This window comes from Haliotis cracherodii, unplaced genomic scaffold, assembly GCF_022045235.1.
Source record: "Haliotis cracherodii isolate W230 unplaced genomic scaffold, xgHalCrac1.p SCAF_6, whole genome shotgun sequence".
Lineage (NCBI taxonomy): Eukaryota > Metazoa > Mollusca > Gastropoda > Lepetellida > Haliotidae > Haliotis > Haliotis cracherodii.
The window spans coordinates 50,522,109-50,546,177 of record NW_027266319.1 but is presented as its reverse complement, the minus strand read 5'-3'; the positions used below and the strand labels follow the sequence as shown (position 1 = coordinate 50,546,177).

General features: G+C 41.5%; 1 protein-coding gene across 2 annotated transcripts; it reads left to right on the top strand.

Annotated features, from left to right (window-relative positions):
- Positions 1–1,007: 1,007 nt before the first annotated feature.
- LOC139445940 (uncharacterized) lies at positions 1,008–23,616 on the top strand. Of its 2 annotated transcripts, none has more exons than XM_071227190.1 (13): positions 1,008–1,306; positions 4,057–4,216; positions 4,969–5,247; positions 10,424–10,533; positions 11,133–11,229; positions 13,697–13,804; positions 14,793–15,375; positions 15,593–15,656; positions 16,877–16,955; positions 17,409–17,538; positions 18,272–18,335; positions 19,455–19,536; positions 20,883–23,616. In XM_071227190.1, the coding sequence occupies exons 2-13, from the start codon at positions 4,094–4,096 to the stop codon at positions 21,024–21,026; spliced, it is 1,863 nt and encodes a 620-aa protein (XP_071083291.1). In that variant the 5' UTR covers positions 1,008–1,306; positions 4,057–4,093; the 3' UTR covers positions 21,027–23,616. The 2 variants fall into 2 exon arrangements, with proteins under 2 accessions (XP_071083291.1, XP_071083290.1); XM_071227189.1 differs by having other exon boundaries at positions 17,292–17,538.
- Positions 23,617–24,069: the final 453 nt, after the last annotated feature.

Below are 24,069 nucleotides of genomic sequence, written 5' to 3'. Positions count from 1 at the left end.
TAAACTGGCGCTTCATAAAAAAGCGACATTCACACACTCCAGGATGATACAGGTCTACATAGATATTTTCACAACGTGCTGAACATGTCAGGAAAAACTGCGCGTTACACAAGGACTTGGCTGTAGTGTGTCGAGCACTATCTTAGATCCACTTTGTGCGTCATCCGTAGTGAAATTTACACCCGAACAGAAATGTAATGTTTAGCTGAACAATACACACGACTGGCTGGCGAATGGTGAGTTCAACTGGGTCAGTAACGATATGTTCGTGTGGGGCGGTGTACATAGCTGTGGGTGGGTGTTGTCGTGGTGGATGGGGTCTGGTACAAATATACGTGAAGGCAGGACACACGCTACACAAGGGGTCAGACCCCAATCTTATGTTATATAGTTACAGGACTCCGAGAAGGTTAGGTGAGGTGAGGTGAACGTCAACATTATTGCGAGAGAGAGAGAGAGAGAGAGGGAGGGTAGATTTCGAACCGTCTCAATGGAAGAAATACTTGGAGAATCAGAGTACATAAACACCAGTTGTCAGACACGTACAATACATAAACACCAGTTGTCAGGCATGTACAATGCATAAACACCAGTTGTCAGACACGTACAATACATAAACACCAGTTGTCAGACACGTACAATACATAAACACCAGTTGTCAGACATGTACAATACATAAACACCAGCTGTCAGACATGAACAGTACATAACCGCAAGTAGTCACACTCGTACCTATGATTATCGCATAATATAACATTTATATAAACACATGAGGCTTACCATAACATTTTACTAACGGTATTTTTTCCATAGCAAATACTCAGAATCTGTACATTTCTAAGAATGTGTTATCCCAAATATCAGATTCGTTAGCAAAACACTCAGTTGAAACGTCTTTGCAAATCTGTACGATCTATGATATGATAGGCACCACGGGAAAGCATATTTGAATATGTGCGGTAATGATATGTGAACTGGCACTCGGCCAGTAGTGCAGGAGACGGTAGGCGATATATATCCTCAGTCACACGACACATAAGTGTGGACTACAGACGATACAAACAGTGAGCATATTCAGGGAGGTGGCTTCAAGGGGATTTACTGCAGTACAAGAAATGTTGTGGGAATACATAAAATCTGATTTCATAAACCGGAGTGTCTTTTAAACGCAACCCGAAACGAAAGCGAAAGTAGGGCCTTGACCCATGATACATGCCAGGCCCCAGGATACTACAAGTCTACGACGCCACTCCAGTGATGTGACACTTGTAAACTCTGGTCTAGAGGACTGTGCCCGGTAATACTGGTAGGTGGAATACACGTTTATTGTGGGAAGAATGCAGGTATATGCTTTGTCTGTGTGTTGTTTAACGACGCACTCAGCAACAGTACAGTATCATGACGACGGCCTGTAAATAATCGAGGCTTTACAGACAATCCAATGATTGATATTTCATTCAACGCCCCTTGCCGTCGGGGCACGCTGACAATCAACCAAGTCACCAGGACTGATCACACGAACCATATAGTCGGTTCCTTCGTCAAACATAGGTTCTTGGGTAACTCGACCGTGCTTGTCCTAAAAGGCGACTAACGGGATCGGGTGGTCAGGCTCGCGGACTTGGTTGATGCATGTCATCGTATCCCAATTGCGTGGATCGATGCTCATATGATATCAATCACTGGATGTCTGGACCAGACTCGTTTTTAACAACGGACAACAACATATATAAATATAGTGTGCCCTAATGGCACTACAAACACTGAAGGTCATAACATGGTGACACTATCTTCCATAGTGTCCCAGCTACACAATTCACACACTCGCAGTTCTCCTGGTCGCCGAATATATCTTCCTGTTTCTATTTTTAATTGATGTGAACTATATCTAAATCGAGCCAGGTCTAATCTAAATTTGAAAACAGTTAGAACTTTAAGACACAATTCCCAGCAAAAGGATAGTTTATAAAGAGTTTAAGCATTGAATACCCAATGCCATTTAGAAAGGGGTCATATTTAACAAATGTTATATTGGGAAAACACTTTCTTAGTAAAGTACAGATTGTAGTTCATCCGGGATTCGAACCCACACTGCCACCCTGGGTGGCTGAGTGGGTAACATCCCTGACTTTGTGTGCTGGCGATTAGGTGCCTCACTCTGGGAGCGGGTTCAAATCCCGGAAGCTCGGATGGGACTCAACCCCCCAAAAGTACTAGAATCTGTACTTTACTCAGAAAGTGTTATCATAACATTTGTTACAGTATAACTGTTTGGTTTAGGTGCCCCGCGGGAGCGTGTCGTGTCGTGGTCGTATATTGGTGAAAAGATAAAAGCTGAAGTATTATGTTTAAATTGTTGCTCCCATAATAGCCAAATTTCGCAAAAAGAGAATAGTTATTTAGTTTTAAAGCCCGATTTTACCATTTTCTGCTGCATAAAACATTATATTATAGCACATTTCCGTAAATTACTACCCCAATACTTAAAAACACGTTTTGTAAATATAGTGGTTATCGAGCGCATTCTCCTCTAAAAACATGATTTGAGGTCGAATTCTTCACTTGCAACAAGCATTTACAAACAGGAACAGGAACATTGTCAATAGCATTACATATATGAACACGCCGCACTTCAGACCAATGTAGCAGCCTTGGGCAGACTTGTGCATCACGTAATATGCAGTTCCAGTCATATACTCTGTTCACATGCACCTTTGCACATATGTGTATATTTGCAAACGTATGTAAATATACATACGTGAGTATACTTGTCATTTGAACGCGTTTACTCATGTGTATATATTTAGGCCAGGATCAACTCTACATCATGTCTGGAGCAGGTGCAGGTGTAAATGTAAATGTGCACTGGATTCTGAAGTTGACGTTATTTTGTAGAGTGCAATACCAACTTTTATGCAGACATACAATATATATATGTGTGTATGTGTGTGGGAGGGCTTAAGGCGTGAGCGCTTTTTGTTCATACCACAATAGGCTTTAAAACTATTACAGTTGTCTGTCTGCTTTTTTGTTGACACAGTTAGATAACCGATCAATCTTTGAGGCCATAAACCCGTTGAGGCCCGGGAAAGAATGCCCCAAGTTCTGTCACACGAACAGATCGATATAGATCATTGCGCGTTTATAACGGGTACGTGCATATATGTATAGTGAAAATTTTAAATGGGTTGATGCACTCTGATACTTTATGTTCCCCGAGCCCTTCTTCCGTAGAACGGCTACATCAACCCATGTCCCCCTCGAGACCCGTGAAGGGGGCACGGGTGGCCCAGTCGTCTAAGGCGCTGCGATTCGCTGTGCAGAGTTGCGTCCCTTGGGCACGCCAGAAAGTGTTCGAATCCCGGTTCGCCCCGATTATATTTCTAAGTTTGTCAGCACCATACCCGTGCTCGTGGGTTTCATCGAAGTGGTAAACGTCTGAGACCTGCATCACTTCGAGCTTTCCTGACACGCCGTGATATAACTGGAATACTGTTAAAAGCGGCGTTGAAACCCAATACAGTCACTCGAGACCCGTAGGCAAAGAATTAATCTTACCGCACACCTAACTATATTGCAATTATGTGTATGCTGAATTAACTACAAAAGAAATATCAGGCCAGAGACATTTAAACTGCTCCCCACTATTTTGCAAAACAAATATAAAGTTATTTCTTGAACGTGTTTCCTTACTTATGAGTCTTTGAATTTTGTCAATGCTTCAATGCTTTTTTCACAACTCGGTGTTTCTCTGGACACACAGCACTACATTTGGTATTTTCTTCAAGTAGAACAAATTAAATTTTACAACAAAACCCCAACGAGGTAAGGCCCTTGTGGATGCAGGAACCAGAGAAACACCATCAACCATGATGAAATTTTTCTAAAAAAGGTGTCGAGTGATATACTTCCAAAACATCAAAATATGACAAAATAAATACATGCACGGGTATAAAGCTATTTAAGATGGGCTCAATTAACTGTCCCTTTTCGAGTCAACGAAAGTCAATTCTTTATTGCTTCCATAACAAATGTAAAAAAGTATATTTTCTGTAGGAAATGACGACCAACGGTTCTCGTGGTAGCTTCCAAGATGGCGTCTAATCCTCGCGGGAACCTACGAGAGCACGTGCAGAAACAGCTGCGGAGCAGTAGCTCAGTTGGCAAAGGGACGTTGGGGAAGGTGTACAAGGTCAGAGGATTTGATGACGAGCAGGTACGAAAGCAGGTACGAAATGTACAATTATGTTTTCAGAACTTGGACGAAAATGGAAACGTTATAAATGTACATTACAAAAAAATGTTGTATTCAATATCGTCATTTTATAAAATTACTCATGATGAATAGGCGCTTTCGTTTTACTTAAGTGTATAAGTAAGACTGAGATTTAAACAAACCCTGTCCCTCAAAAATCAGATGAAATGAAATATGTCTGTTCAAAAATATTTTCGATAGAGTGTTATATGCAAAGATCACAATCAACCAATAAGTTCATGATAGAAACAGTGGTAATGTTTATGCACAAAATGTGTAAATATTTGTAATAAAATATAAACCATGCGAAAATGCATAGCTTTCAGGTGCGACATTTTACTGTCAAACCGGTCTTAAAAAGACTATGTTTGACCCACTAGGACAAGATATTTTATGAAATGAGAAATCTTTATAGAAATCAGATGTGAGCATATGAATGATATGTAGAATTTACTGCTTTCATGACTTGCATACGTCTCACATTTGACGATAACCTTCTCCCACTTTCATAGAAGTATTTGAATTTTCTAGAAACTCTACAGTAACTAAATTTTCAAGTTGCCAGTGAACCTCAAAAGGCCCTCGTCATACCTCCCTCTTTACGAATTTTGAACTAAAACTGGAATCATTTGATCCTTTTTTAATGTACGCATCTTTTTAACAGTATTTATACTGTTCATCGGGGTTAGCTAAAATCTTGTTTTTTTTGTTAGTATGCCCTGAAAGTCTCGGGATTTATCGATGCCACGACGAAAGAAGAAAAGTATCTCCTGGGTGAGGTGGAGACCCTGTCCAGGTTTCAGCACCCCCACATCGTCCGACACATAGATGGGTGGGACACACGTGACAAGCAGGGTCAGCTCCGCGTCTATATCCTCATGGAGTACTGCCCTGGGGGTGACCTCAGGAGTTACCTGAATAACACGCTGGGTCGACCACCGCCGGAAGCTGAGTTTGGAACATGGCTGGCACAGATCGCTTCAGGCCTAGACGTAAGTCATATACTTTATTAGTTGTCATATTGTGATTAATAATGGTATTTTTTTGTTTTGGATGGAGTGAGGGAGTTTAGTTTAACGTCACGTTGAGGACTATTTCAAATATATCACGGAGTGTTAGCTCGATCAGGGAGGAAAGCCCTGACAGGTGTTAGACGTTTACCCCTTCGATGAACAAACGATAACGGGTCATCTCCCCGAGGCAAGAGAGTTAATTGATTTTTAAAAAAAATTCCCACCATTGCCTAACTAGATTGGAATTTCTTGGCTCGATTGTAGCGTCACCAATGGCTATCACGAGTCATTTCCCTCCTATTGACCAATCAGATTCTCGTGCACTCATTCGTCGATAATTAAGACCTTTATTGTATTAAAACGGATTTTACCCCGCGAAATGCATCATATCATTAGAGCACAGGAAAAGATTTGGAAAATATGTGTCGACGCCCAGTTAACGGTACACATCCCCCTGCAGTCGACCGAATTGGGCACGGCGGTAGCCATGTTGTTTACGAACCGGATGTCGATTTCGTTACGGGATTTTGATTAGACTATGTATAGACTCGTTAGTCCAGCCAAAATATAATTCCAAGCAAGTTCGGCAAGGGGGGGATACTGGACTTTTAAAGTCAGTTAACTCCCTTGCCTCGGGAAGATGAACACGGGTATGGTGCTGACAAACCCAGAACATAATCAGAACGAATCAGGGATTCAGAACCACGACTATAGTTTGGTGGCCGCCTCCATTGTCTTGTGGATAGAGCGTCGGAAGGTAGGAGGTTCGATCCCAGGCCGCGTCTTACCAAAAGACGCAAAGAAGATGGTATTTGTTGTTACCCTGCCTGGCGCTCGGCATTAAGGGAATATGACAAGAACAGGCCGGCTCGGAGTTAGTAAATCGTGTCTTATTGGGGTGTCAATGTTAAACTGGGACTACTATCTGAGAGGGATGGCACTATTGTTCCGTGCTTGAACGGACACACACTCAAACCAACCTCCAACCACCCCACCCCATTCCTCACCCCACCCCCCACACACCCCAGCCCCACCCAACCCATCCATCCTTTTCCGCCACCCCAACCCAACACACACACACACACACACACACACACACACACACGTATGGCAACTAAGGGAGGCAACTCTGCCCACAGTTCTATGGCTTGGATGGATGTAATCGCATTTTACGCGGCAATCCGCGCTATAGTCATCTCACTGCGTATAGTAAAGTATAAGTATGGAATTGTTACCGACGAACCAGTTGATATAGCGTTAACAAAGACCCGCACCATCGAGGAACGATGACGCTTCGTCTGTCGTGTCAGACATTAGTAGTGTACGTACCACGTTCTTATTGTGGTCCTCGGTTCACACTGACAAAGCGAGTATGCGTTAAACGCCTCTATAAATCATTAACTTGGAACATACCCCATAGCGAGCGTTAGTCATTGAACACACTAAACGCACGGCCTGGCGTTGCGCTTGCAAGAATACAAACAGAACAGCCTGGTATCAAAATATATACTTTATTTTGCATACATCCAGGCTGCAAAAGATACATAGGTTCACTATTCAGACATGCATCAGTATCTGGGATTCAGTATACATTAAGTATGTAATGTTTACCTTGACATTTCACACAGCCACGAACTGTGACGTAGTGCTATTCATTGCAGTAATTTTGACCCACCTCAGTTTGTGTGTTGTGGAGAAACTCATGTTACGTCTCCTGAAATGTTTACCCTTTCAGACAAGCATCCCGCTGCAGCATTCACAAACGGTTTGGGTATAGGCTCGGTAACCAAAAGCACAGACACTTCAAATTTACTCTATTGTATACTACTCAACCCGATTCTTTCATATTACTATGGTTAATCTGTCATGTCATCTCATGCCATGTCATGCCGTGTCAGATTAATTATAGCAATATGAAAGAAACGGGTGCTCCTTAACTTCTCTTGAGTGGTATGATTATGTGTTTTTTCGAGATTCCTTCAGTCAAGATGTTCATTACTGGCGTATGCAGTAATTGATACCATTAATACCAAATGACGTATTTAGATCACGAGTCACTTTAGGTCTTCTAGCATTTTAGTATAACTCGATGACTATCTTTATCTCAAGTCAAAATCCAGAAGACATATTTATTTTTACATCTCGAGGCGTGATAACTGTGTAAACTACTGAAAGATCAGATGGTTGAAATGGTAAAAGGCGACTATTTTGACCACTTGCTTTGAACATCAGCAAAGAAGATATCAGATCATGTTTAAACAATTGCACTCGTATAAGGGATTTGATTAAGAGTTGTTAATAGCTCGGGTAGAAATGTTAACTGCTCCTATCTGCCTTGATAAAAGGTATATTTATAGACTTCCTTCGCAGTAATCATCGCTTTCCCTCGCGATACTACTGCGTCCCCTCGCAATAATGTCTTGGCGCACTGTGTGGCGCCCCTTCAAGTTTGAGGGTACAATGTGTGAAGCCCATTTCTGGTGTCCCCCGCCGTGATATTGCTGGAATATTGCTAAAAGCGGCGTAAAACCATACTCACTCACCCACTCACTTAAGTTTTAGAGTGCTACTTGCAAGGTAACAATATTGCTCTGTTTTATTTCATATCGCTACACGTTTCATATTAATACATTCCTCCGGCCTGTAAATAATCGAGTCTGGACCAGACAATCCAGTGATTGGTATCATGAGCATCGATCCACGCAATTGGGATACGATGACATGCATCAACCAAGTCAGCGAGCCTGACCACCCTATCCCGTTAGTCGCCTCTTACGACAAGCATAGTCGCCTTTTACGGCAAGTATGGGTTCCTGAAGACCTATTCTACTCCGGATCTTCACGGGTCGAACCCACATGTACCCCACCTAAAGTGGCATGTTTTTCAACAATATCACAGTACTGGCAATGGCTGATTCTGGGCTGAACAAACCAGTGTTAATAGCACGAGCAACGATCTTGGACGTTCCGATACGATAACAAACAATGAGCCTGAACATATATATTAACACTGCATCCTCATTGCAGTCATCTTCCCGAGGCAAGAGAGTTTACTGACTTTAAAAGTCCAGTTTCCACCCTTGCCAAACTAGGCTGGAATTCCTGGGCTCGGTCGTAGCGCCACCAGTGGCTATTACGAGTTATGTCCTTTCTATGCCTCTCCTATTGACCAATCACATTCAACCTCTCGTATCACTGGCATTTGCTTCACACAAAACGGTGGCACCCAGTCAAGACAAGTCTGATCGATAATCAAGATCTATATTGTGATAAAACGAGTCTTACGAGTGCATCAAATCACGTGAGCACCTTGATTAAAAACATGAAAAGATATAGAAATTATCTGTTGACAACGAGTTAACGGTGCACATGCTTTGCAAATCCTGCAGTCGACCGAAATCTGCATGACACTTTACGAACCGGATTTCGATTTCGGTCCGCGAATTTGATTGAACTATGCATAAACTCGTTAGTCAAGCCAAAATGTAACTCCATAATACTAGCCTAGTTCGGCAAGGGTGGAAACTGGACTTTTATAGTCAGTTAACTCCCTTGCCTCGGGAAGATGCATTTGCAGTCGGCAATCACAAGGTTCTGGTACCTATAATGTGACCGGGAGCTCACACGGAGTAGCCGACCTTCATGGCATGAAACAGATAAAACTGGATTCATTTCAGCAGCGTTGCAAATGAAGTAAAAATGATGCAGAAAGTTTTAATCTCGCATAATATTCTCAAGACTTTCATATTATACTTAGCCAAAACAATCAACTCGAACATGACGCTTCTTGGGTGGCATTGTTATCAAGAAGGTATATTTTCTTCTTTACGGTTCATGCAATCTCATTTAAATCAGATCTTAGTTCTCCTTATCGCTAAACAAAGATCTGAGGACACACGTCAGAACGACCTTTCATCCAACCAATCAGAGCGTCGCTTTCCAGATCATGAAAGTGACACACGGAATGTGTTTTCTAATCCTGCTACCACGAAATATTGAACAGAGGGTATTAACAGTTACTGGTTTTGTGACTATATCCATACAATCTAGGCCATCTGTAAGCCATTCCAGAATGTTCTTTTATCAGTTTTAAAAAATTTAATCGAGCATACGGCAAAATATGTTTCGAAGCATAGTCGCCAGTTTGAAACTAGTGTCGCAAAGCTCGAGAAAGCTGCCTTCTGATTGGCTAATGTCGATTTCTTGTCAGTCATTTCATTGATCGGTCAAAGTTCGCGAAAGGTCGTTCTGACGTGAACCCTAATGGGATGTCATCAGATCTTTGTTTAGCGGTAGCGAAAACTATGATCTGATTTTAATGAGATTGCAGTTCCTGCAAATTCTCATTTTTTAAGATGCAAAGTACATGTATTTGGTGACAGAACACTTTGTATCCTCCTGACGTACGGTTTGCTAATGCGTGCACAAGCCTTCCTGAAAAACAAAATATATTAGATTTTATATGTACAATGTGTTTCTGTACAATCGTATAATACCAGTAAGCTTAGTGCTGAATGTTCAGTCAAACCTAAGCGTCAATCATGGTTCCATGTGTAATGTTACAACGTTTCTAAGGGATTGTCGATTTTCTGAATCGTGTATCCCTAACACCGTCCATTTGAGAAAGACACATGAGACGAGGGCAACGTTACTAAGGGAACAATTTATTCCACTAATCACTAAATACTGTGCTTGCTACTTTTAAAAAGAACTTCACAAGTTTGTACATTGCTGACAGACTTGACTAATAGGTATAATAAATAACCAGATATTGAAGCATTAATTGTGCAAAAAGACTAACATGTTATTTCTCAGAAAAACAACAACAATAAACAGGTGGATTGTCAACTTAGTAACTTTTACTCCCGACCATCGGGTGTGCAACTTTTCAAAACTGACCGTCCGTCAGCAAAATAGGCTATCTCGGACTGTCAGGCAGGCGGGTATGGTCATGCTTTGTCATTGTGACCGACTACGTTTCTCATTTTCTAATGTTTCTTTCGTGTCAAATAATATATTAATTGTAAATAAGAATTATACCTGGCTAATCTGGGCGCCTTTATGTGCCTTTTTTGCGAATAAAATAGGTTTAAAATAGTAATAGTAACACTGATCAAAGAGTATCACATTCTGAGTTTCTATATCCGTCTTCCAGTTTATCCACAGTATGGGTGTTCTACATCGCAACGTGAAGACTCCCAACATCATGGTCGGTCACGTGGACGGTCACGTGACGCTCAAGATTGGTGATTTTGGAATGTCCAAGTACGTTGATGATATTTTTAACGAATCTACCACTTTGTTAAGGCTCAAAAACGAGATTCATATTTTCTAATATGGATTTTAAAATTACCATAATTCTTATTCATCATAATACAAAGAACGTTATATAAACACCATTTTTTTCAGGGTACATGTATTGTAAAACTTCAAATATCATTTATAGGAAACAAACACGCCATCACTTATTTGAAATTGATTTTTTTTGTGTTTATTACTCATGTTGGACACAATTATGTCTACGTATAAGTAAGGAAACCCAACGTAATCACGTAATTATGGATTATCCCCCTTTGATGATGACGTAAGTGATGACATCATTCACAGATCGATATTCTTCGTCGCGATATATTATCAGTCATCCTACGGCCATTTGAAAAAGAGTATAACTTTGAGTAACAAACATTTACTCAATATTTACTCAATTACTCATTTTGCAAGACATGCTAAAAGATGTGCTGCTCACGTGTGGCGTAGTTTGGCCATGTGTAACTTTAGGTCTCCCAGCCTTTAAGTATCAATCGATTACTACCTTTAAGACATTTACAAAATCGTTATACTTAACTCAGCTGTCACATTTTCAGAATGCTGCTGCAGCCGGACGCCATGGCCAAGTCTCAAGTCGGGACCCCGTATTTTATGAGCCCGGAGATCCTGAACGGGCGACAGTACAATATGAAGGTATGTCACTCACTCTCTGGCAACGCACAATGACAAGCACTGAACCGGCTTAGTGCACCCTTAAACAATAGGATGCTGGAGTGTGGGATGCCCACTGGGCGGAGACATTAATGCTGGATTTCTCTATAAATAATAGCGACAAAACCCTTTCCACATTTATAAGGAATCTCTGCCAAAGAGTCGATTGTAAGATTCCGACTATATCATGAGTATGTGTTTAATCATATCACTATGAAATGGTGATGATACCAGGCGTTCGCGAAAAGGTGAGCCACCCGTCACAAACACATGCAAAGGCAAGTCATTGTTCACCTGAAAAAACCCACCGGAATATATGGTACAGTACAAGTAAAAATAGGGAATTGCATCGGACATATTTTTTGTCACTGATGCGTCAGATTTGGAAGCAGTTTAAATTAATACCCCCTACTCACTCCCCATTTGCCACAACAGCTTCGTTACGGAAGTTGTGTCACCATCTCCATCCCTCCTATCACTTACTCAGCACAGAATGTTCTCCCGCATCAGTTTCAAATCAACGACCCATCAATTATCCATCGGCAAAGATCAACGTTTATATTGACGACTCCGCGTTAATCTTTAACAAGCTTGTTACACTACATAACGAATCCGAAGACTATAAACGAACCACTAGGCTACCCGACCGCCCCCAGTGGTGTATGAGATGGTACGGGACAAGTTATGGCTTCTTGTTTCATACATGAAGTAAAATGATATGCCAGACATTTTATCTGAACCCTTTGAACCACACTCCGGCGCAGTGGTGACTCAGCATAACACCACTGCCTCAGACTAATTTGCATATCACGTGACAGGACGTTTCTCTTGTTTGTAAACAAACGTGCTTTTCAGAAATCAGTATAGAACGGACTAATGCAAGTATTTGGGGGCGCTTTATATATTGTTTTGCATAATTATATAGATATGCCACTACAACTGCGACAGTGAGTTGCATGACAATAAATATTTGTATATCAAAGTGGCCGAATCACTAGCTCTCTGTTGGGCTTCGATGACAGCACGTGGCGCCGTGCAACCAATGTAAACAAAGGATAACTACGCAAAAACAAGTAGATTTTCACGTATTGGGATCCTTTCTTAATGAACCGTAACCATTCTTTGACATTTGTTTATGAAAATGTGTAGACTTGTCAAACATAAAATGGATGAAAAGCATATTCAATATCTTGAATGAACTGTGAAAGATGTGACGAATCGTCACATGGCGCTGGCCTGTGGCAGAGGCACTATGCTGGCTGGGTGCCGGATGCATGGAACTCTGGGTAGGAGAATGCCTTTGAACAATACAAAGGGTAATATCAAAGTGCATGATTTGTGCACTACTTCATCGTGAGGTACAAAGTTCGGTACTATTGATTGATTGGACTGGCCTGGAGGATTTACCAATCTCCTCTAACGTCGAACACCTGGAATATCATGGCTTGTCCCTATCGATGTTAATCTTGTCACGTCCTTGTCGGGGCGTCGGGTCAGAATGTTCCTCGGTAACTCATGCTTGCCGTAAGAGCCGCCTAAACTGAGGATCAGATGATTACAACGTTCCACCAAGCCATCTTATCATTAGACCCGTGAAGATCCGGGTTAGAATTGATCTTCAGCAACCCATGCTTGTCGTAAACGGCGACTAACGGGATCGGGTGTTCAGGCTCGCTGACTTGATGGATGCATATCATCGTATCTAAACTGCGAAGATTGATGCTCAGGATGTGTATCACTGGATTGTCTGATCCAGGCTTGATTATTTACAGACCGCCGTCACATAGCTGGAATATCGTTGAGTACGGCGTTTAACAAAAAAAATTAAAAATCTTAGCGCTAAGGTGTGTGTAACTCCCATACCTTAAGATGGACTTATGGCAGCCGTAGCTCTAAGATAGCATTTAAACACATGCTCATGATCGTGATTTTAGCAGAGATTTCTATTGTTTGGGCCTCGCAAGATCCGGGGTAGAATAGATCTTCAGCTTGCCGTAAATGGCTACTATGCTTGTCGTAATAGGCGACTTAAGGAGTAGGTGGTCAGACTAACTGACTTGGTTGATGCATGTCACCGTATCCCAATTGCGTGGATCGATGCTCGTGATATCAACCACTGGATTGTCTGGTCCAGACTCGATTATGTACACACCGCCGTTATATAGCTGGAATATTGCTTGAACAACAAACAGGCGTTAAACAACAAACCAACCAACAACCAACTATTTAATATGGAAAGGGTTTTGTCGCTTTTATTAGCAATCTTCCACCAATATCACGGCAGAGGTTACCATAAATGTGGGAAACCGAACACGGAGCTGAGGTTTGACCAGCGATCCTTGGAACCACTATCCTATCCCTTGAACCACTATCCTATCCCTTGAACCACTATCCTATCCCTTGAACCACTATCCCAGATTGTAATTAATGTGTCTCCCTATGTTTGCAGACAGACATTTGGAGTTTGGGATGTACTGCGTACGAGATGGCGACTCTGACAACGCTATTCCAAGCACAGACCATCACAACGTTACTTTCTGGGATCAACAAACACAAGGTAGTCCTACAGCTTGGCGCATATTGTACCTCTTGTCGGCCATGTGTTGTTCATGGGACTATTGCCTTGATATAGAACTCCGGGGGTGTCAAGGTTACACTGTGAACCCCCGTAGTAGTTCAATGAAACAGGATTACCCCTTATTAATAGTGTACAAAGGATGCAGAGAGGGAAATTGGATAAGGGACAGGCTTCTCCATCCCAATGTAACTACATCTTTATTTACTCTCCTGTATAAACACTGCCTCCTACCTGTATAAATAGGGGGCACGGGTGGCCCAGGTGGCCCAGTCGTCTAAGGCGCCGCGATTCGCTGTGCAGCACCATACCCGTGCTCGTGGGTTTCACCGAAGTGGTAAACGTCTCAGACCTGCATCACTTCAGGCTTTCCTCCCACATTAAGCTGACACGCCGCGATTTAACTAGAATACTGTTAATAGTGGCGTTAAACCCAACTCACTAACTCACTCACTGTCTATATACTGGTGCTAGTCAACCATACTCTGTTCATCACTTGTTTGATAACGGTGTTAGAACCTACACCGAAAAGTCGCTCCTAATTGTAATAAAGAAGTTGTTCATACATACATCTTATCCTTACTGACCATTTGATATTCTGGGTGGGGTGGTATTGTCCCCCCAAAAAATGATTATGCTTCAGATTAAAAGAAAAAAAAATCTGCCAAGAAAATTCCATTGTTTCGAGGTGGTTTTGTAGATACAGACCACATGTCAGTGTAGGGAAGGTATATGTGTGAAGGAATGCATATGGCAATTTTCAAATGTATAAATAGTGTTTTTTTAAAAAATTCTATTGCAGTTTAGCTGAGAACTACATTTGTTTTGGTACCTTTAGCTTACAGAGTGGATGTTAAATGGTATAAGAATGTAATTTCCAAAACATACATGCATCCAAGAAAAATCTGTTGTGCTGATGTTGTTTAATGTACCCACATAACTGTAAGGTATATATGTATTATGTTGCCAGGCAGCGCAAGTCACGAAACAAATAAAGTACAGGAAATTCTTCCAAATGCTGATTGGTGAAATGCTACATCAAGATCCCAAAGCGCGTCCTGATGCTGGGGAAATACTCACACGTCTCCTTGACAAGGGCTACAAAACGACACACTTGGGTATGACTGCAAGCTCCACGTTAACGTCAACCACATCTTCTACAGGGTCAAGGACACGTATTTCCCAAGGTCAAGGACAAACGGACTCAAAGGTCGCGGTATGGTCAATGATGGACTCCGACACTTCCGGTGTAGTGTCTGACGCCGGTTCGATGGTGATTCGCGAAGACGTCTCGAACCCTCACTGGTGCGACATCGACAAGAATGACAAGGTTCGGTTAATGGGAATGGCGGTTGTTCCGCCGGTCATACCCCGCTCTGAAAGTAGGCCGAGGACTAAAAGCGAGTCTGATATGGATCTGGGTTTGCAGGCGTTTACTGAGATTCAAAGAAAGAAGAAGCTTTCGAAATCCGTGACATTTGACCAGAGAGTGTCGACGTCGGTAATACCGGAGGTGGCAGGAGAAGACGCAGAAGAGAAAGTGGAGGGGAAAGGTAATGTATTCGAATGACTGAGTTGTGACTATTACAATAAAGTACACATCTATATTCATTCATACCTGTGCTATCACTAGCACTAGCACTGGGGTCGATTTTATGGAATATGAACCATTATTCTGAAGTAAATAGCGCTTAATCACGAAAACTTGTTCTTCAAAATAACGCCATGTTATTATGCAAACAAATACTTGTATACGTTGTGTTCTTTCAGTCGAAGAGTTGCTGTCCTCGGGAGACAAAGGCAGAATACTTTGTCAAATTGGCAAGGAGCAAAGGTTGGTCTTTAAAACGCGAGAATAAATTAGATTCTGGCAGAATAAGCCAGCATACTAACCTTCATATGGGATAAAACTATGGCATTATGTTTTAAATTCGATTCTTTTATAAAAACGGTAAAAATACCACGCATCAGTCTTCTGGGTGCAATAGAGCAGGAGGATTGCTGACCGTGGCCTAAAACAACATTCACTCAAATATTATAGGAGCCATTTCCAGCGAACATTGTTGGCATGAGTAAAACTTATATCATTTATTTCTGGGACAAGTATTTTTTTATTTAAAAAACAAACAAAAAACACCAAGACAATATGAATAATAAAAGGTGGGGCGGTCTCTGGACAGAATTTTGTCTGTACACTCTTCGAAAAAAGAAACGCACAGGTAGTATGTAGTGCATTGAACCTGACTGCACAAAAAATCTAGTATATAAATTGGATATAGGTTATTGGAAAATGTTGGTGGCGTGATATTCGACAAACAGTGCGTCAAAACGCAGCCATTGTCGTTTTGCGATGTCATAAACAGCATTGTTTTCACGCTTGTTAAAAAATGTCATGGAGGAAAACAGTAAAGCAAAATGCACCTCCAAGTTATGGCATTCGTAACTCGTGGTAGTGGCTCTAAAAAGACATGCATAAGCCAATAATTTGTCACTCAACTGTTTAAATTTCTGAAAGCGTCTCACGATGTTGATGGTTTCTGCAATTACTCGACGTGACTAGGCATCCTGACATATCCGCCACTTCCTCGGCGTTGGGAAGCTGTTGTTGACTCAGATTATAGTTTGGGGACACGATAAACACGCCGTTTGACAGTGCAGGGTGGGGGGTCATCGGGGCGATATGGCAAAGGTTACTCTGAAATCTTGCTGACGGGTTTAACCGCTTTGGTCGTGTGGACAAGGTGTCAAACCATGAATCAGCAGAAAGGTCGTGGTTCGATTCCAAACATGGGAGTACAAAGGGACTGAGCAGGTTCATATGAAATGGCACCAAACTAAGTCTCAGGAACCTACTATGCGACCCAGGACGTACCGAGGAGGTGGAGTCATTCCACTAATGATATCCATGCCGTGTCAACTTACTGAAGGGTTGGGCCGCTATGGGCATGTGGACTAGGCGTTCGACTTCGAATCAGCGGGTCCGATGTTCGAGTCCTGATTTATTGACGCTGCACGTTAATAGTGTTGACGAGTGAGTCCATATACGTGTTTCAGTTCCCTGGCCCAAACGGGTGAGGCAGTGTTTACTGCAGCCTTCTCTAAACTGAATATACGGTCGGACGCCAAGATGGAGGTGAGAGATCCAAATAATTATACATAATTATACATATAACCACGTAAACGCGTAGGTTGTAACGGTTAAGTGTTTGAGGTGAGAAATACGTTCTTACTAAGAATAGTTTTTTTTCTATTTTTCAAATTATGTATGTTTCTGTCAGTGTCTTAATCCAGTCAATTCTAGAAATAACTGAAAAGTTTAGACACTTTACAAATGTCTTGATCTCTCATTCACTGCTGCCTGATAATGTCATTGATTTACTTGAAGAAGTGACACATTCTACTAGTAGGTAAGCCATGACCACACACTGGGATTAAATACTCTTTATTTGCCTGTTCCGACATCGACAAGAATGACAAGGTTCGGTCAATGGGAATGGCAATTGTTCCGCCTGTCATACCCCGCTCTGACAGAAGGCCGAGGACTAAAAGCGAAGGGTGTGAGTCTGATATGGATCTGGGTTTGCAGGAGTTTAGTGAGATTCAGAGAAAGAAGAAGCTTCCCAAATCCGTGACGTTTTACCGGAGAGTGTCGACGTCGGTATTACCGGATAAGGAGGTGGCAGGGGAAGACGCAGAAGAGGAAGAGGAGAGGGAAGGTAATGTATTCGAATGACTACAATGAGTTGTGATTATTACAATACAGTACACACCTATATTCATTCATACCATGTGCTATCACTAGCACCAGGGTCGATTTTATGGAATATGAACCATTATTCTGAAGTAAATAGCGCCTAATCACGAAAACATGTTCTTCAAAATAACGCCATGTTCTCATCAAATTGGACCACAATATAAGTTGTACCAGTATCACGAGGGGTACACTGGGTTTTATGCGTCCAACGTAAGGTTTGATACCACGGAGGCTGCAACAACGAATTCATCTTAATGACATGTTTTAATCTGCTATTGTGAAAGAATTAAAACAAATTAAAAATTGATAGCTGTTCGATTAAGCTGTGGTTAATTTGAGCTATGCCACGTGACTTTCATTGACTCTGAAAAAGCGTGCGGCTCTTGCTTCGAAGCTGGGTATAAAGGATTTATTCTTCCGCTGAGAAACCAACGTGCAGCCTGTTTTCTTCGTGGCGGGGTATAAGGGATTTATTCTCCCTCTAAGAACTTTATTTCCCTCGCTGACGGGACGCATAGTGTTTACCATGATCACGTGGACCAATCAGATCTGATCATTCTGACATGAAGGTATGATACCGCTGATCATACATTCAGCCCTTTTCTCGTGAAAATACGTATGCCGAGAATACTATTTAAACGTAAATTTTGTTGGAGTTTTGCAAACAAATACTGGTATACGTTGTGTTCTTTCAGTCGAAGAGTTGCTGTCCTCGGGAGACAAAGGCAGAATACTTTGTCAAATTGGCAAGGAGCAAAGGTTGGTCTTTAAAACGCGAGAATAAAATATATTCTGACGGAATAAGCTAGCATACTGACCTTCATATGGGATAAAACTATGGCATTATGTTTTAAATTCGATTCTTTTATAAATACGGGTACAATACCAGGAATCAGTCTTCTGGGTGCAATAGAGCAGGAGGATTGCTGACCATGGCCTAAAACAACATTCACTCAAATCTTATCGGAGCCATTTCCAGCGAACATTGTTGGCATGAGTAAAACTTATATCATTTATTTCTGGGACAAGTATTTTTTTTATATTTAAAAAACAAAAAAACCACCAAGACAATGTGATTAATAAAAGGTGGGGCGGTCTCTGGACAGAATTCTGTCTGTACGCTCTTCAAAAAAAGAAACGCAGAGGTAGAATGTAGTATATTGAATCTGACTACACAAAAAATCCGGTATATAAATTGGATATATGTTATTGGAAAATGTTGGTGGCCTGATATTCGACATACGGTGCCTCAAAACGCAACCATTGTCGTTTTGCGATGTCTTCAACGGCATTCTTTTCACACTTGTTCAAAACTGTCATGGAGGAAAATAGTAAAGCAAAATGCACGTACAAGTTATGGCATTCACAACTCGTGTTAGTGGCTTTAATAAGGCAAGCATAGCTGCATAAGCCAATATTTGTTCTGCAATTACTCGACGTGACTAGGCATCCTGACATATCCGCCACTTCCTCGGCGTTGGGAAGCTGTTGAGTTGATTCAGATTATTGTTTTGGGACACGATAAACACGCCGTTTGACAGTGCAGAGCGTGAGGTCATCGGGGCGACATGGTAAAGGTTACTTTGAAATCTTGCTGATGGGTTTAACCGCTTTGGTCGTACCAGAGGGGCTAAAGCAGGTTCATATGAAATGGCACTATAAGTCTCAGGAACCTACTATGCGGCCCAGGACCTACCGAAGAGGTGGAGTCATTCCACTAATGATATCCATGCCGTGTCAACTTACTGAAGGGTTGGACCTCTATGGGCATGTGGACTAGGTGTTCGACTTCGAATCAGCGGGTCCGTTGTTCGAGACCTGATTTATTGACGCTGCACGTTAATAGTGTTGACGAGTGAGTCCATATACGTGTTTCAGTTCCCTGGCCCAGACAATGGGGGAGGCAGTGTTTACTGCAGCCTTCTCTAAACTGAACATACGGACGGACGCCAAGATGGAGGTGAGAGATCCAAATAATTATACATATACATATAACCACGTATACACGTAGGTTGTAACGGTTAAGTGTTTGAGGTGTAAAATACGTTCTTACTAAGAATAGTCTTTTTCCATTTTCCAAATTATGTATGTTCCTGGCAGTTTCTAAATCCAGTCAATTCTAAAAATAACTGAAAATTTAAGTCACTTTACAAATGTCTTGATCTCTCAGTCACTGCTGCCTGATAATGTCATTGATTTACTTGAAGAAGTGACACATTCTACTAGTAGGTAAGCCATGATCACACTGGGATTAAATACTCTTTATTTGCCTGTTGTTGGACCCGTGAAGATCAGGGGTAGAATAGGTCTTCAGCAACCCATGCTTGCCGTAAAAGGCGATTATGCTTGTCGTAAGAGGCGACTAACGGGGTCGGGTGGTCGCTCGCTGACTTGGTTGATTCATGTCAATGATCCCAATTGCGTGGATCGATGCTCATGACGTCAATCGGTGGATTGCCTGGTCTAGATTCGATTATTTGCAGACCGCCGTCATATAGTTTGAATATTGCTGAGTGCGGCGTTTAGCAACAAACAAACAAAATATTTGCCTGTTGACAAAACTGTACCGTAAATAAACCAACACAGGTAAAACATGATAACAATGTTCCACAAGACAGCAGAAACTCAATCTCAGTAATATTTTAATTTGTCACGTAACATCAGTCAATCAAATAAGTCAATGAAATATTCCTTCACGGTGTATCGAGACTGAGTGAAATGTCTGTACATATGATTGATATGTAGATGATACCCATTCATCAGTTATTTTTTTTTACAACATTCAAACATGTAAGTATTACATGATATACATCCCAGGTCCCCATGGCCCAAGTTCGCCGGTCTGTTTCTTTGTAAACGAATTCATTCGGCGTTGTTCATGCTATGTACTGATTTCATTTTAACATAAGTATTCTTATCGATTTGAAAGGAGTGGGTATAAGTTATGACAACCCGCTCCGAAACACATATACAATAATTCGTTTACAATTATTCAGGATTGACGGGAGACAGGCAATAGAACGCCCTCAAAGGACCTGTTTTCGGTTAAACAAATCGGCAACCCATACTTGCCGTAAGAGGCGCGACTAACGGGATCGGGTGGTCAGGCTTACTGACTTGGTTGATGCATGACATCGTATCCCAATTGCATGGATCGATGCTCATGACGTCAATCACTGGATTGTTTGGCCCAGACTTTATCATTTGCAGACCGCCGTCATTCAGCTGGAATAATACTGAGTGCGGCTTTAAACAACAAACACAAATTTGAACAACGATTTCCCAAGTACATTGCTGTCTTTTCAGAGAGAACTAGCGAGTGTTCTTGGCGATCAGTATGAAGAATTTGGGCCAAGATTCGTACTGCTTCGTGCCCTTGAGAGAGCTTTTGCTGACCCACAAGAGGATGGAAGCCAAATGAAGCGGAAATCGTTGAACAAGACCATATAAGGCCGCAATAAATTGATTATTCTGTGGACATTTTGCCCGAAAAGATTATAGGGAGTTCAGATTTTGATATGAACAGTCCAAAAGACTATTGCGTCTAACTTCGAGATAACAGTGTCTCAATTAAAACAGTTTCGAGAAAACAGTATCTCGACGTAAACAGTTTCGAGAAAACGTCATCTCGATGGAAACAGTTTGCAGAAAACGTCATGTCGATGTTAACAGTTTCCAGAAAACGTCATCTCGATGTAAACAGTTTCCAGAAAACGTCATCTCAATGTTAACAGTTTCCAGAAAACGTCATCTCGATGTTAACAGTTTCCAGAAAACGTCATCTCGATGTAAACAGTTTCCAGAAAACGTCATATCGATGTAAACAGTTTCCAGAAAAAGTCATCTCGGTGTAAACAGTTTCCAGAAAACGGCATCTCGATATAAACAGTTTGGAAGTAACAGTTTCGAGAAGACGGTGACTGGTGGCACAGTCTCTGTGCAGAGTTGGGTCTCTTAGGCGTTCCTGAAAAATATGGTCGTGTGTAGGGAATACAGGGTTCGCTGTTTAATATATTTTCTAGCTTTGTCAGCACTCAGCTCTCGTAATTTCTGTTGGCGAACTCTTATGCAACAGCAATGAATATAAATTTTATTTTGTTTCTTGATATGCCAGGTGTATTCCGCTTTAGAACGATTACTAGCTTCGAAGGACAAGTGCAGGGGTACCCTTTCATCCAGACGACGGTATACTGGGTAATCAAAACGCATGGAAGCCACGTGTATGGAATGACATGGGCACAAGTATTGCATTATGTTCAGTTATTCAAACAAACATGCGGTAGCATGAATCAAAAGCGAATTCGTCTTGGGGAAAGTCACATCCATCACTCCAACGCTGAAGACCCGGGTTAAAATTGATCCAATCTCATTATCAGACCTTAGTCCTCGCTACCGCTAAACAAAGATCTGAGGACATCCCATTACGGGTCAGACAGACCTTGCGTGAACTTTGACCGGCCAGTAGAATTACCAATCAGAAGGCAGCTTTCTCGTGCTTTACGGCACTAATTTCAAATTGCCGACTACGCTTCGAAACCTATTTTGACAAATTTTCGATTACAAATGTGAAACCTAAACAAAAGAACATTCTGGAATGGCTAATAGATGGTCTAGATTGTATGGATTCAGTCGTTAAACCTGTAACTATCGTTCGGAATACCCCATGTTATAGTTTTCGAGGTTGTATGATTAGAAATCACATTCCGACTGTCACTTTCGTGATCTGGTAAGCGACGCTGTGATTGGTCGGATGAAAGGTCGTATTGACGTGACCCCTAATGGGATGCCTTCAGATCTTTGTATAGCGGTAGCGAGAACTAAGGTCTGATTTTGATGAGATTGGAATTGATCTTCATCAAACCGTGATCGGGTGGTCAGGCTCACTGACTTGGTTGATGCATGTCATCGTATCCCACCTGCTTAGATCGATGCTCATGATATCAGTCACTGGATTATCTGGTCCAGACTTGTTTTTTTACAGACCGCTGTCACATAGCTGGAATATTGTTGAGTGCGGCGTGAAACAAACAAACAAACAAACAAACAAACAAACAAACAAACAAACAGACAGACAAACAAACAAATGCCCGGAATGTTAATACAAAACAGATGCTCTATGACTGCTTACATATTGTATGTATCACCTGCGACGTATAACAGCGTGACCTCCTGGTTCTTGATATCTGGTTCCGTATATATGGTTAGTCATTATGGAACATATTAGTATGGAATAGAAATACTTTATACATTATTAAATGAACTGCAGGGGAAAGGAAAGTATACAACCATGGGTGATGGTGGTTAAAATGAAAGAAATTCGAAATGTTTTTTTCAATGGTGATGTATTTAACATGGATATCATAGTTGTATTTTTGACCTTAAGTTGGCAGTGTTTCGGCCACTGTTTTCACCCTAATAACGTTTTGATAACGACTGTAATTTTCAAATATTGTCATACTTGTGGATACTTTCTTTGCTCGGCAGTATATTTAGGACTACATACTGTTATATGTAAAATATATATGTAAAATTGACATCTCATGCGAGTGAAAAAACAATGAACTTTGGGAACTATTTTCAGTCTGCCTCCGTGATACTATAATTTTCGGATATCGGAGAAGCGGTAAAAACGCGTGTCTAAACGTGACAAATTTGACAATAAAATACAAATATACAATTTATCATACACCTAGATCATTCCACTCATGGATCAAACACCAACGCTTCATCACAGATAAATCCATATGTGTTTTACTTTACTCAGTTGTATTATTGATATTGTTTCCAGAATAGTCAATAGTCATTCATCTACATTTGTATAACAAAGTATTGATCATGACAATCCGCAAGGTCGGGTAAGAAAAGTACAAAGTACATGCAATTGTCAATAGGAAGAAGGACGTTTGATTTGAGATTAGTGACGTGCTCAATAGGGTTACATCATAAACTACATTGAGCATCAACTGTCTCCATACCATGATGTATTGTCTCGGAGCTACGTATAATTTTGTATGGGTATTGAATAGCAAGCCTTTGATAATAAAACAGTAAATGGTTGTTAGAGTCTTGTCTTGATTTCTTAAAGGCGTTCGTCCTTGGCACCATTCCAGGACACATGGTGTCTACAGCACGGCAGTCTTGTACGGTCGCGTGCATTAAAGCTTCGCTTATTTGTTGTGTTAAGCTACAGTCACCTAGACAATGCGACCGCGATGCAATCTCATGGCGACTGACTTCCTTTGCGATCGACTGGCGATCGCTGAGACCGGTGCAACTACTTCTATCCATGTTTGGAATTAGGGTATGATCGCCGATCAATCAGCGATAGGTTTTGCAACTTGTCAGTGATTGATCGGCAACTGTTCACCGCAGATACGCCGAAATGTTTGCAACAGGTTGAGACCGATTGTTGACTAGTCAGCGAATCTTCGGTGACTTGTTGCAACTGAAGGGGAATGGTCGGTGACTAGTTGTCCATCGATCACCGATCAAA

Coding starts and splice junctions, on each gene's coding strand:
- LOC139445940 (XM_071227189.1), top strand. CDS start 4,094: ATGGCGTCTAATCCTCGCGGGAACCTACGAGAGCACGTGCAGAAACAG. Junction 4,217..4,968: donor GAGGATTTGATGACGAGCAG/GTACGAAAGCAG, acceptor TTTTTTTGTTAG/TATGCCCTGAAAGTCTCGGG. Junction 11,230..13,696: donor GGCGACAGTACAATATGAAG/GTATGTCACTCA, acceptor CTATGTTTGCAG/ACAGACATTTGGAGTTTGGG.